This window comes from Phodopus roborovskii, unplaced genomic scaffold (genome assembly GCF_943737965.1).
Source record: "Phodopus roborovskii unplaced genomic scaffold, PHOROB, whole genome shotgun sequence".
Lineage (NCBI taxonomy): Eukaryota > Metazoa > Chordata > Mammalia > Rodentia > Cricetidae > Phodopus > Phodopus roborovskii.
This window is the reverse complement of record NW_026126469.1, coordinates 18,375,475-18,390,968: the sequence shown is the minus strand read 5'-3', so window position 1 is coordinate 18,390,968 and position 15,494 is coordinate 18,375,475. Positions and strand designations below refer to the sequence as shown.

The 15,494-nt window shown below is 40.3% G+C and overlaps 1 protein-coding gene across 1 annotated transcript in view; it reads right to left on the bottom strand.

The window, feature by feature from the left end:
• Osbpl11 (oxysterol binding protein like 11) overlaps positions 1-15,494 on the bottom strand; it is a 62,560-nt gene that overhangs the window by 23,483 nt on the left and 23,583 nt on the right. The window contains exons 5-7 of the mRNA XM_051191375.1: positions 12,183-12,359; positions 4,541-4,742; positions 1,879-2,024 (exon numbers count right to left, since the gene is read on the bottom strand). Coding sequence (XP_051047332.1) covers positions 1,879-2,024; positions 4,541-4,742; positions 12,183-12,359 — 525 coding nt within the window. The remainder of the gene's footprint in view (positions 1-1,878; positions 2,025-4,540; positions 4,743-12,182; positions 12,360-15,494) is intronic.

Sequence of the window (15,494 nt, the reverse complement as noted above, 5' to 3'; positions counted from 1 at the left end):
GAACAAGGGGGAGCTCATGGATCCCAGTCTGATAGCTGGGCAATCAGCATGGGACTGGGGGTATTAGTTAGGAGGATGGGCAGTCAGTGGGGCCTCTAACGATGGATCAGTATTTATCCCTAGTATACGAATGGACTTTGGGAGCCCATCCCACAAAGAGGGATACTCTCTCAGCCTAGACAATGGGAAAGGGTCTAGGCCCTGTCCAAAATGATATGACACTTTGAAGACTCCCCATGGAAGGCCTCACCCTCCCTGGGGAGCAGAACGGGGATGGGCTGGGGTTTGGTGGAGGTGACAGGGGAGGATGGGAGGATGGAAGGTGAGGGAACTGGGATTGACATGTAAAACAACCTTGTTTCAAATTTAAATTAAAAAAGTAAAAAAAAAAAGTAAAGATATAATCGTGTTATTGCTAATAATAGGAAGAACAAGTCAGACATTCAACAACAGGGACATTAACTCAGTATCTTATTTTGACTTTCAAACATTAATTATATAGGCCAGACCAAAAGACAGAAAACAGCTTTTCAATTATCTATGTAATTATAGTAGGCATAAAAATTGCAGACTTGAACATAAAAGGCAAAGCAAACAAAACAAAAAAAAAAAGGACATAATTTTTAATAGAATGTCTACAGCAGAATACAACACTGTAGCTCATGGAAACACAAATTGAGCACCACTTTATTTAACTATTAAAGCCCTAGGTCAAGTGACACAGTAGCATCTGCAACAACTGCACTGGAAACCTTTCCCTATAGTCAGCGGTTTACAATCTCAACAACTGCACTGGAAACCTTTCCCTATAGTCAGCGGTTTACAATCTCAACAACTGCACTGGAAACCTCTCCCTACAGTCAGTGGTTTATAATCTCAACTGCACCGGAAACCTCTCCCTACAGTCAGCGGTTTACAATCTCAACAACTGCACTGGAAACCCCTCCCTACAGTCAGCGGTTTACAATCTCAACAACTGCACTGGAAACCTCTCCCTACAGTCAGCGGTTTACAATCTCAACAACTGCACTGGAAACCTCTCCCTACAGTCAGCAGTTTACAATCTCAACATCTGCACTGGAAACCTCTCTCTACAGTCAGCAGTTTACAATCTCAACTGCACCAGAAGCCGCTCCCTATAGTCAACAGATTACAATCTGAACAATTGCACTGGAAACCACTCCCTACACTCAGCAGTTTACAATCTCAACGCCATTTTAAACTTGTAAATGTAATAGCAAATACTAATAAATAAAGTTAAACTCACAGTGTAGTGTGGACCCATGTCTTTAATCTCAGCATTCAGGAGGCAGAGGCAGGTGAATCTCTAAATTCAAGGTCAGCCTGGTCTAAAGAGAGAGTTCTAGGATGGCCAGGGCTATTCCTGTCTCAAAAAAAAAAAAAAAAAAAACCCACCACAAAAAAACAAACAAACAAACAAACAAAACACAAAAACAACAAAAACAAGATAATAGGAAGCTGGGTGTGGTAGTGCCTGTGGAATGAGGCAGGAGGACTACTGATAGTTAAAGGCCAACTAGGGCTCTACAATTAAGTTCTAGGCCAGCCAAGGATAGTGAGTCTCTTCTTTAAAAAAAAAAAAAAAAAAAAAAAAAAAAAAATCAAACAAACAACTATCTGTATCAGACAAAGTAAAAACTAAAAGTGGGACATCATTAGACCTGGAAAATCCATGTTCAAGTTCAATTAAGAGCTTTTCCATAGCAAATGGCTTTCAAGTAGAACAACATTTAGAAGCTGTAAGAATGTTACTCTAGTATTCTATGGACACAAACGCCTTAACAATAAAAACAGCACTGTCCCTTTTCAAGGATTCCTCATTTCTTCCATCAAAACCAAGTTTTCATATTCCCTTACCCTTGCTAATACTCCAGACTCTGCAACAGACTGTGCTTCCGGGACTGCCATGGGCTTGCTGGGCTCAGTTGCAAAGGGCTGCTCAGCTCCATTTTTATAGTGGTTTGATAAAGGTATCTTTGGCTCCAACCACTCAATTGTCGGTCCTGATGAAGTAAGAGAAAAGTCTTGCTGAGACTCACTCATAATCTGGGAAGTTCAGCAGATCTAGATGTCATTAAACAATTTTGTTTTGACCCTATGAAACTAAAGCACTCCAACCCTCACTGAAAGGAGACAGCTTGCTCGACCTCATTAGCATGAGCACCATGATTGGGTACTTCACAACAGCGCAACTTGAAATGAGACACTAGGTGAAAGCAGTCTACCCTGAACAGGGCTGATCTTGCTTCTTAGACAAGCCTGTGAATCATGGAGTGAGCTCCCAAACAAAGGATTAGCCAGTGGTATTGATTATGTCCCTCTAATAACCAAAATGTATATAATTAGACCTTAGTGGGAGTCACTTCAGGAACCTGACATGGTAAACCAACATAATTTGTTTAAACTAAAGATTGCACTTTTCCAAACTAATCAAAATAATTCATTGGCTCTAATTTAAATAACATACACACAAACACCTTTTATTTAAATCATGAACAGCCCAACATAACTTTTAAACTGAAAACCTTTTCTACTGAATAGAGTTGACCTAGTAAAAGTCAGTGTCACATTTAGAGACCTGTCACCTTCTCAGTTAATGAGTCAATGGTCTCTTGTTACCCTCAACTAGTTTAACAAAGTAGATTCTATGCCTAATCAATAATGGAAATGTTCCATTTGATTTCAGAGGCTGATCTGGGTTTCACAGAAGCTAGGTTATGGAGTACAAGAATAAGGAATGCTGCTCAGACTACTAAAACAGAAATTAAAAACAGTAAGGCATTTACTAAGGACAGACTTTAGAAGAAAAAGAAATGACAAATTACCCAATAGGCACTAGGGGCTTTAAGATTGGAGGAATGTCCTGGCTAAGGTCATGGGCCTATTTTAAAGAAATGAAAATGTTCTCCTTCTACCGTAAAATAACTATTTTTAGTATCACCATACAGATTTTTTTCTAAAAATAAGACACGTGAGCACTAATTAAAAGGTCCAGTTTAGTGGCTACTTGGCTAACTAGGAACTATAATAAGATTCATTAAATCAGTCATCTGGTCACAAGGTCCCTCCAAATCAACACATAGACAATTGAGTCTTTAGATAACATATATTCAATCTTTATGGTCTAGACACAGTACTACACATTTGTCATCCTAGTGCTTAAAAAGCACATGCAGCATGGGATGGAGAGACTGCTCAGGAGTTAAGAGCACTGGTTGCTGTTCCAGAGGTCCTGAGTTCAATTCCCAGCAAGTACATAGGGGCTCACAACCATCTAATAAGGGGATCTGATGCCCTCTTCTGGCCTGCAGGTATACATGCAGAGCACTCATACACAAAATATAAATAAATGAAACTAACTAAAAAAAAAAAAAAAAAAAAAAATCAAGGAAGCAGGAGTAGCTGAGGTCAGCCTGGAATACATAATGAGTTTACAGCCAGCTTAGGCTAGATAGCAATATCTTATCCATGAATGATGTAACAAAAATATGACCTCACTTTTTCATGTCATTGGAGAGTTTGAATGGAAAGATAACTGTTTGCCCAAGTTATATTTTCATTCTGACGTGATTTTAAAATAAATTCTTACATGCCCAATTTGGAAAGGATGGCAGCTATGGTGAGAGCCACTAATGACAATGGATTAATTCCTCCAACTATCTATAAATCTAGTCTACAAAAAGTCAAACATTCACTTTAAAACTTCAAAACTTTGGTGATTAATGCAAATTTACGCATACCTCTTTTCTTAGTCATGAAGAAAACATAAAAAGTAACACTGTATTAATTTAAACTATACAAAAGTTTCACAATTGTTTTAAAAGATATATTATTCAATGAAGTATTTATTTAGCATTTAATCTAGTAACCAGCACCAGAGCTACCTGATAGACTTTTAAATAGTACAGACTAAAAATAAGATGTTTTGTTTTCCTAACAAACTAACTAAAATTAATTCACATTTCTTACATCAGGGTAACTTATCTAATGTTCAACTTAGGGGAATAACTTGAAGAAATCAAAGCACTCACCTAAGCGTGTAATACCACCCCAAAATTCCCCTATCACAGGAATGTAACTTGGAAAGTATTCTTGACATTTAGTAAAAACACATGATATAACAGAATACAGTACAATACTAAAGAGCAAATGAGCAGTGGACAGAGTTGGGAGTCAGGACACGCCCCCAGTGATCCTACCTTGATTACCTAGATACAAGAATTGAGAGGAATGCCAATATTTTAACAGAAACTGAGCTCTCCATTTACTTTCTGCCATGTTAAGTTTGAGGTCTAGAAAGGTATATTCAAAGATGTTAAACATTAGACCTAAAATTATTCTGAATTCCCAAACAGGACACATTCAGGAAGTTTGAATCAATGTATCACACTAGTGTGCTAAATAAAAACTGATTTTTTTTTCATTTTCAAAAAATGTTTTTCTAGCATTAGAATGATAATAAATACATTCTTTTCCATGTTTTGGCCAATGTTACTCCTACCTTTAATCTATGACTTACCTGAGGGCAGTGAGCCCTTCTGATGTGATGCATGCTGCAACTGGAGAATGTGAAAGCAGTCGTTTAAGCAGTTCATAGTTGCCATGGAAGTAGCTTTGAGCATCAAGAGGTCCTGGTCCAAAGAACTAAGAAGGCCAGAAGCAGGAAGGCATTCGATCCGTCTAATCAGGTCTCGCTGTTGTCCTTCAGCATGAGACATCATCTAAGGAGACAAGAGTCCTGTGGGTCTCACTCACATGACACAACAATGTCTGCTAGTCATTTAAATCATTCTATTCATTCTTTGAAGCATTTTCCAAGTATAGTAGTAAGACTTGGAAATTTATCTGAAATTTGCTAGGCTATTTTCTTGCTTAAAAAAAAGTATTTTGTGTTAATGGGTGTTTTTTGTCTGCATATATAAGTGTACCACATGTATACAATGCTCCCAGAGCATCAGATCCTTTGGAACTGGAGTTAAAGACAAGTGTGTGCCACCATGTGGGTGCTAGAGACTGAACGAGGTTCTCTGGAAGAGCAGCCAGTGCTCCTAATCACTCTAGTACCTGTTGGGCTATTTTCAATTAAATACTTACAGTATTTAACAGTGTTTATCAACGGAAAATTGTGACCTCTAATGACTACACTTTTTCTCTGGAGGCAATAAAGTACAAAATGCTTGCCACTTTCTGTTAGCAATATTAATCTAGCCAAGTTACCAGAAAGAACATTGCCAACAGCAGTACTGGATTTTTAGTTCCACAGCTAAAATTAATTTCCAGTCTGTGCCCTCAATCACTTTCCTCTTACACTTTAGTCAGGCTTGATGTGAACAACCGTGAAAGCATGATGCTCACCTGCCTCATCCCGCACCTAACTTCCTAGTCAGCGTATCTTGATTTGTTGTTGCTGTTAGGTACATACTAGATTATAAGTTTTCCAGGAAAAAAAGACTTAATTAAGACATTCTTTGACTAGGAGGCTATCCAACACCACCATAACCCCCTTCATGTAGCCTTAGCTGTTCTGAACCTACTATGTAGACCAGGCAGGCCTTAAACTCACAGAGATCCACCTGCCTTTGCCTCCTGAGTCCTGGAATCAAATGTGTGTGCCACCACACTAAGTTCCTATCCACTTCTAACAGAGCTAATGGATAACAATTAATGAACAATGTAGTATTTGGAGAGGAAAACAATTGGTGATACTTTCAAGTGTAAGCAGAAGGCTCTCAGATTGCTTATCCTTGGAAGCTGTTAATTCACACACAAACTCTGTAATGGAAGATCTAGTGTTTAGAAGTTTTACTCTCTCCCCCTCTGTATGTGTGTGAGCGTGCACGTGTGTGTGCATAAGTGTGTGAGTGCCCACTCAAGGGCCAGAGGTTATAAAGTCAGGTGTTCCCTCCACTGCTCTCCACCTCATACCCTGGAGGCAGGGTCTCTCTCTGAACCTGGAGCTCCCTGTTTTTGTTCTCTGGCTTGACTACTGGCCAGAAAGTGATGCTTCTGTCTCTGCCTGTAGGTGTCAGGGCAGCATGCACAAAGAGCTGGCTCTTTGTGTGAGTTCAAGTGATCCAAACTCAGGTCCCCATGCTTGTAGAGCAGTGCTTTACCCTCTGAGCCACCTCCCCAGCCCATGTCCCGAATTGATACTCATAGTTTATCAGGGAGTTGGTGAAAGTAGAATGCACAATGGCCCTATGAAGCAAATCAAGTGTATTACATGAAACAGTTCCTAAAAACCCGAGCCAATGTCAAAGGTTTAAACACCTTTCCCAGAACAAAACAAACCACAAAAACTTCAAAATGAGAAACTGGACATAAAGATGTCTATACAAGCACATCTGTAAATGTAAAAGTACAGATGATCCAGGTACCTATGTTTTAAATGATCTATTAATTTGTTGAAATAGGTTTTCCTTTGTAATAGGTGACTGCCTGGAATTCACTATGTAGTAACCCAGGTTGTCCCCCAAACTTGTTGCAATTAGGGCTGAAGAGATGGCTCAGTAGGTAAAGGCACTGGCCAGCAAGGCTGGCAACCAGAGTTTGATGCCTAGAACACACATAAAAGTAGAAGTCAAAAATCTACTCATGAAAGTTGTCCTCTGACCTCCACATGTGCAGTGACATAGGAACATGCACACAAATATATAGTAGTTTTTTTTAAAGAAAGAAAGACAGGTTGGCAAGACATCTCAGCTATTAAGAGCACTTGCTGAACTTTCAGAAACCTGGGCTCAATTCCCAGTGCCCACAGTTACATGTAACTCCAGGGAATCCAATACCCTTTTTTGGCCTCTTCCAATACTGCATTTATGTGGTTCACATACATACAAACAGGTACACACATCCACATAAATAAGAATAAAATGGTAAAACTTTCACTTAAAAACAAACAAAAAAGTTTGTGATAATTTCCTGTCTCAGCTTCCCAAGCACAGAGATTACAGACATGAGCAACCATGCCTCGCTATGTCTTTGTATATAAACTTGGGAACTAATGGGGTTAAGTAGCAGAGAGTTTGCCTAACACAAGTCCTGTGTTCAGTTCCTAGTACTACAATACATACAAACACAAACACACATGTAGTGAGAGACTAATTCCCAAATAATCCAAGTGTATGAAGTACAACCACTTTGGAATACAGTTTTGTGCTATATAACAGAGCTAAGCAAATAAAACCAGGATTTAACAATTATTCTCAAGTACACAACAGAGGCATAGAGTTGTTCACCAACTCAAACATCCATCAATACTATATTATAGCAATGAAGAGACAGAAACAGCTAACATAGCAGATAGCAAATACCCACTGTGAACACAAAGACTGCTCCAAAGGAGTACTTACTGCGTAATTCTAGTTTGGGAAGTTTCTGGTGTTTGATCAGCGAGGAGAGGAACAGTGGTAGACATGAAAGAGCCTGCTAGTGGACTGATAATCCATTGTGTTGTTTGCTTTTGAGACAGAGAGTAGAGGCCACTGGAGTCAGTAACCCTGCCTCTGTGATGAGAAATGAAGGTTGAGGAAGTAGTTTCCAAGGGGGATGTGGGTCTGAAAGATTCTTCCAGTTCCCCTCCAGCACAGAAGTTAGTGTTCAGACTTCTCTCACTCCAGAGACACTAAGGGGAGAAGTATAGCTTGGACATTCACTTTATGCCTGGGTAAACTGACCAGAAGCCTCCAACATGACTTTACACCCAAAGGAGGCTCAGTAATAAGGGGCTGCCACTGCCCTGACACTGCCCTTGCCCACATGTTCCCTGGATCTGTGTGACAAGCATCTGCCCACCCTGGGCAGCCTATAACTTGACAAAGCTTGGTGGGAGAGAATACTCTTTAAGAGTCCAACATTTTCTATGCCTCATGTGCTTAATAAAAGTGTTAGGAGAGAATACAGTCTGGATGAGTCAACATTTCCTTACTAGTCCAATGGAAAAAAATGTAGGGTGTGCCCTTCATATGCTCCAACTTGTTTGCTGGAAGCCAAGAGAGATCAACAGGCTTTCATCTGTGACTCATTACACCCTGCTAGTCTTGGCACCTAGGAATAGCAGATGCTCTTCAAGTACCTCAGCTAGGAAGATTTGACAATTCTTTACAAACTATCTTTTCTTCCGTTTAAAAATTTTAATATCTATTCTTTATTTTGAGACAAAGTCTTACTATGTAGCTCTGGCTGTGCTAGAACTTACTATATAGACTAGGCTGGACTTAAACTTACAAAATCTACCTGTCTTAGCTTCCTAAATGCTGGCATTAAAGGTAATTTTAACCACAAAAGACCTTCCTGTTGACTTTTCTTAAAAAAATTAAACTTACTTAATTTTATGTGCCAGTGTTTTGCCTGCACATATATATGTGTAACACATGCATGCTTGATGCCTGAGAACATCAGAAGATGGCGCTGAACTCCCCGAAACTGAAGTTACAGATGGCTGTGAGCCACTGTGTAGATGCTAGGAATTGAAGCCTTGTCTTCTGCAATAGCAACAAGTGCTCCTAACTACTCAGGCCACCACTGTCTTTTAAAAAATTAAAGTTTATTACTTTCTAAGCTTATTCTATATCATTGTTATCCCTTTCCCCCCCTATGGTTGTGTGTAGTAAGATATCCACCCCAGCCACCCCTGTTGTACTGACCATGCCCACTGGGGTTTGGGGATAGGGATGGGTGTGACCCGTGAAGTCTAGGTCTGGGTCCAGATCTGGATGCTCTCACTTCTGGGTCAGAGACAAGAGAGGATCAGAGGACATCCTTGGAGTAGGAAGCCATGGAGGTCGTCTGTTTCTTGTGTAAGTGAATTCTCCCCAATAAACCTTAATCAGCCTGTATTGTGTCCCAGAATCTTACTGCCCACTTTAGTTGTGTGTTGCGTGTTATCCTTGAGCAGAGTTTCTTTAGTGCATTTCTCTATCTGGTTTATCTTATGTTGTTGTTGTTGTTGTTGTTACCAGTTTCTCTTTTTCAGCATGCTGGAAACTAAGCTCAGCACCTTTAGTGAGTGCTTTGCCATCCAGCTACACCTTTGAACTAACTGAGACACTAAACTTTAAGCCAACCATGGCCTAGTCCTGACTGACCTTCAGTGGAAGCTTCACCATAGAGAACAAGAGAGACAAAAGACCAGGGTCAGCAACCTAAATCCAAGTAGGCATATCTAAGCCCCACTGCCGGACATTAACCTCTATAGCAACTGCAAAGAATACAAGTGCTGTAGACACTGCAACTCTATACACAACACACTGTCAAGAGAGAGCCTCTTACAAAAGTCTTCATGACAGCTGAAGAGACTACTATCCTAACAGGCAATTCCAACCATAGAACACAAGAACACAGCAACGTCATATCACCTGAAGTCCGTAACTCTCCAGTACAAGATTCCAAAAACACAAAGAATTCAAAAGAATGAGTTTTTAAAAGACGAATGAAGCTGGGCCAGAGGTAGCACACATCCTTAGTCCCAGCACTCAAGGCAGAGGCAGGCAGATCCCTGTGTTTGAGGATAGCCTGGTTCTACAGAGAGAATTCCAGAACACTCAGGGTTACACACAGAAACCCTGTCTCAAGGAGAAAAAACAAACAAACAAAAAGTGAATTCCAAGAGAACGCAAGTTAAGAAGTGAGTCAGTCAGGGAAGACAACACAGGCTATGAAGAGAAGTTCAGTGAAGGCGTAGAGATTCTGAAAAGGAACCAAACAGAAATCTCAAAAATGAAAAGCTCAGCTGAACTCGCACCAATAAACTATATCAAGTGAAACAATACCAAGGTTAATGAATAATCACACTGGGATTTGTGGTGGCCCCCAAAGACCGTGGCTCTATTAGGAGGTGTGGCCTTGTTGGAGGAGTGTGCCACTGTGGGGGTGGGTTTGATATCTCATATATGCTCAAGCTACTCCCAGTGACTCAGTTCATTTCCTGTTCCTTTGGAACAAGAAGTAGAATTCTCCAGCACCATGTCTACCTGCTTGCCACCAGGCTCCTGAAAGCCACATATGAGATTTCCTGTAAAATCATGCTAATATTGGAGCAATAAAAAAGTGTTTCCTGAGGCATGGCTGAGAATTGCACATTATTCTTAGAGGTCATGTTACAACTTGTTAATATCCACTACTTAGAACATGGTTTTCAAAATGAATTTTGGTATTTGCTATTGTAAGAGTGAAGTCAGAGGTGGGCATGGTGGCTCACACCTTTAATCCCAGCACTCAGGAGACAGATGGATCTCTGAGTTTGAGACCAGCCTAATCTACAGTAAAACCCTGTCTCAAAAAAAAAAAAAAAAAAAAAAAAAAAAAGACTGAAATTAGGAAAAACTTGGGAGCAACCAAAACTCAAACAAACAATGAAAAGTGAATTCTTTAACATGTATTTATTTGTTTGTTTTTGCCATAGGTCTATGTGGCCCAGGCCTGACCCTGCCTCTGTCTTGATGTGCCATCACATCCAGCTTTCAGTCCCTTATTGATGGCAGCTGACTTAACAGTGTCTGACTTGCAGGCTCATACATTATTAGTTTATGAAGAAGGTAATGGTATTTCAATAGTCAGCAATCTTAACTTTAAGGTTTTTATAACTTTTGCCATATAAATTTTAATACCTAAAATCTAAAAGTTGAATTTTTGGATTATGTATGTATGAATTTTGACTATATGTATAAACTGATGTCCTATACCAAGTAGAGATGTCCTATACCAAGGTTTTAAAAATATTTTTTAACATTTATTTTTGTGTTTGAGGATGTATGTCTGAGCATAATATGCCATGCATATGTGTGGCAAACAGAAAACAACTTGTGGGAATCGGTTCTCTCCGCCACCATATGGGTTCTGGGGACCAAGCTCTGGTCATCAGGCTTCAGGGGCAAGCACCTTACATTCTGAGCTATCTTTCAGAACTTCGAATAGTTCCTTGGTGGTGGTGGGGGGGGGGATCATTTGTTGTTTGTTTGATTGATTGGTTGATTGATGGATGGATGGATTGATTGATTCTTTGAGGCAAGGTTTCACTGTGTAGTCCTGGCTTACCTGGAGCTCACTATGTAGACCAGGGTGAGCTCAAACTCACCTCTGCCTCCTCCTCCCAAGTGCTGGGACTAAAGACATTCACCTCACACCTGGCCTAAACTTTAAACTTAAAACCTCATTTGTAGAGCAAACTCTCAAGAAGGACGATTTAAAAAAAAGAAAAGGATTTGCATACTGCCTTTTATGAAAAAGATGTTTATGACATAAGCTGTTTGTGTAACAGGGCTACCAAGCGGTTGTCTTGTGAGTCTCCGAGCACATTACTCCACCTCCCGAAACTCCCATTTTTCTATCCACAAACAGTACAATACATCTTGACAGAGGGCACTTCTCCCCAGCCTTCTGCTTTGAAACAATTGAGTGATTTACAGTATTATTTCCACAACCCACTTCTTAGTCACCTAGAAGCTCTACCAATTTTAACTTAGCAAGCAATGTCTGAAATAGTTACAAACTGGCAAACTGCACCCTTTAGTAACTAGAGTTAAAAAGAGAAAACTCACCAGAGAAGGCAATATCTGAATGAACTCTACTTTTGTGTGTGACACATTTTTGTGTGTCTGTCTGGTCTTTGTGTTTTGGTTCTTCAGCTTGAGCACAGGGCCACGTGCACATACTGGCCATGTTCTCTACTACTGAACTCAAACCTTCAGCCCTATATATAGAACACGGTTGTTGTTGTTGTTGAAGAAGAGTCTCTAGATAGGCTATATATCCTTCCCAGTAGGCTTAAAGGCTCTCTGATTTTTTGAGACAGGATCTCACACTGTAGCCCATGCTGGCAATTCTCCTACCTTGGCATTCCAAGTGCTGAGATTACATGCCCAGCCTAACGACTCTTTTGATCATAAATTTTACATCAAAGGAACCTGTAGTTTTACTTGAAAACTAAGACAGATTTTTGACAGGAAAACTAAAATAGATGTAGATTCTTAGAAAATGCCGGCATCCAAGCACACAGTTGTGAGATATAAAGAATTCAGTCTATCTGCAATCTTACTATCTCTATCACTTAACAGAATGGATAAGAAACACCGAAGGCCCACAGACACACACAGATTACAACACAGTGAGAAAACCAGGCACACTGCTGTTGTGTACCTTACCTGCCTTCAACTCATACTTACTTCTCTGACTTCCACAAGATGGTCTGGATGCAAGTGAGCTCTTTTGTTCACCGACTGCAGTTTGGAATGTCCAACATTAAAAAATGAAATGGCAGTCTGACTTGGTCTTCTCTGGGATATGGGAGAGTTACCACTAGATGCAAGGGAGAAGCTCCGTGACTTCAGGGGAGGATTGTTCTGTCAGAAAAAGAAAATCAGTACACTTTTGCTTTTTAAATTTTTGGCTCTCTTGCCACCAAATTAACATATACCTCAGGCTTTATACATGTAGCATTTTGAGACTATATTAACATCAGATTTGACTTAGGCAAATTTCTGAAGACTTTATGCTATTCAAAGTTTAGAAAATTGAAATTTCCAGTTTGACATTCTCAAAGAATTTTTATATATTTTTTGAAAGTCTATTAGAAGAACAAGATTTTCCTGATTTCTTATTTTAATCATTGCAGCACGTGTGTGTGTGTGTGTATGTGTGTGTGTGTATAGGAATATACGCATTCTATATGCAGTGATATATCTCCTAAAGAAACAATCAGGCATCCTTTAGAACAGTCTGGCACTTCCTGCTCACTCTCACTGACTAGGAGTTTGCACCATGAATAAACTATTACATTGTATTTCCTGGAGACTAGGCATCAGACCTAAATACAATGTTTTGTTTGATTTATTTTGAAGAAGGGTCTATATAGTCCAGGCTAGCTTCAAACTCACAATCCTGCCTTAGCTTCCAAAATGTTATTATTGAAGGTCCACCATTCCCAGACCTAAATTATAATTCAAAAAAAATTAACTGGTGGGAAAAATAGAAAGTGAAAAATTGTGAAAACATGAGGTTATTCTCAGATACAAAATCCTTAGAATGAGCTACTCATGTATCACTTTTTAGACATCCCCAGATGTCCACAATGTAGACCCTCCTTCACATTAAAACAAAACAAAACTAAAAACAATCCAGAGAGCCAGGCATAGTAAACAAACAAACAATGCCTGGCACACTTCCAAAAAAGAGACATAATTAATGGGCTAGCATGAAGATTCAGTGAATAAAGGCATTTAATACAAAGCCTGACAACCTGAGTTCAATCCCTGGAGCCCGTACAAAAGGAGGAAACTTACTCGTAAGTGTCCTTTGCCCTCAACAAACATGGGGGGGGATGCAAATGTACCCACACGTACATACATAAGATCAAGACTTCTTAAAAAGATACACAAATTCTCAGCTAATGAAAGGTATTCAACATGGTCCATCATTTGAGAAATGAAATGAAAATCATGAGTTCACTGGAGAATATAGAAAAACCAGGGGCCAGCAGAACAACTCAGTTGTTAAAGAACTTAAGCATAAGCATAAAGAGTTGATTTCCGATGGCCAGTACCCACAGAAAAAGCTTGGTGTGACACTGAGTGTCTCAAGTCCCAGCACTGGGGACACAGGGACAGGTGGACCCCTAGGGTTCAATGGCCTGCCAGTCTATCCTAGTTAGTGAGTTAGGCTCAGTTCAAGACCCTGCCTAAAAACTATGGAAGGAAGCGACTCATGTTGACCTATAGTCTCCATGTGCGCGCACACACACACATAAACATAAACCACCACACAACCCAGGAATTCCGTAACTACATTCATACTTCCAAGAAATGAAATGAGGGGCTGGGAAGATAGCTCAGTTGGTAAAGTGCTTGCCACAAAACATAAGGACCTGAATTTGCCTCTCAGCTGACTCGTTAAATAAGCAGGCATCGTGGTAAGTCTGTAATCCAGAGTTATGTCCTGTGGATCACTGCCCTTTTGTCTAGGCAAAGCAGTGAGCTCCAGGCTCAGTGAGAGGCCAGTTTCAAAACACAAGATGGAGAGTAACTGGAGAAGACACTGACATTGAACTCTGGCTTCTGCCTGTACGTGCACGCACGCAAGTACTCATGCATGCACACACACCTGAAATAATATATTTGTCCAAAAACTTAAACCCAAACGTCTATAGTTCACATCGTTCATAGCATCTATAAAATAAAAATAATAAACCAGCTTGGGGAGCTCACACATGTAACCCTATCACTTAGAAGGCTGAGGCAAGAAGGGCAGGCAAATGGCTGTTGGTTAAGCATTTGCTGCTGAGTATGAGGGCTAGAATTCAGATCCCCTGAACCAGCATAAAATGGCTAGGCTTGGTGGGCCATTCTGTCACCTAAATGCCAAGGAAGAAAAGACAGATGGGTCACTGGAACTTACTGGCTAAGTAGCCTACCCAGATTAGCAGCTGTTTCTGGCCAAAAAAGGAAAAAGTACAGAGGGATTGAGAAAGATAAACATGTAAAGATACTACATAAACACTCTTGAGTGTGCATGTGCATGAGTAAGTATGCGTGCGCGTGCGGACACACAGAGAGAGAGGGAGGGAGAGAGGGAGGGAGGGAGGAAGGCTGAAAGAGGAAGAGTGCTGGGGATATGGCTTAACTGGTGCTTGTCTAACAAGCACAAAGCCCTGGATTTGACTCCTAGTATCATATAAAGCCAAAGTGCTTATATCCTAGCACTTGGAAGGTAGAGGAAGGAAAGTGGAAATTCAAGGTCACTCTCATCTACAATGCAAGGGCAGCATGAGATACATGAGAATTTGTCTCAAAAAAAAAGGGGTGGGAGTTGAGGAGGGAGAATTATCAAGAGTTTAAGGTTTAAGGCCACCACGGGGTATGTGGCAAATTCTAGGCCAGTCTGAATTAGAGTGAGATTCTGTCTCAAAAAAATAAATTGAAAGAAAGTGTAAGAAAGTAAGAGAATCACTAGCCTGACACAGTGGCCTATACCTATAACCCAGAACTTGGAAAGCTCAGGCAAATGGGTAGTTTTCAAGGCCAGCCACCAGGGGCACAGTAGACAGACGCTGTCAGAGAGGGGGCTGAGGGAGGGCTGGTTTTTATAAGTGTAGGTGAGCCTTGAAGTGGAAAAGCTGACACAATAAACCACGCTTGTAAGTCCAAGCAAACAAGAGTGCAGATTAAGTGTTCACCCAGGGTTTGGGAAGGAGGGAGAGAAGTGGCTGTTGACTCTGTGTAGTCACATGGCTGCCAAGGTCCCACAATCTTATAGCTACCCTAACACCATGAGTCCATGGTATTAGTATAGTTATACTCTTTAAAGGAGCAAACTTACAGTATACAAATGTAATCTCAATGTACTTTTTAAACATTCATTTATTTTGTACATATATGTGTGTGAACATCATCAGAGCACACAGGTGAAAATGAGGTTTTCTTTCAACCCTGTGCGTCTCAGGGATCAGACTGAGGTTGTCAAACCTGGTGGCAATCACTCCA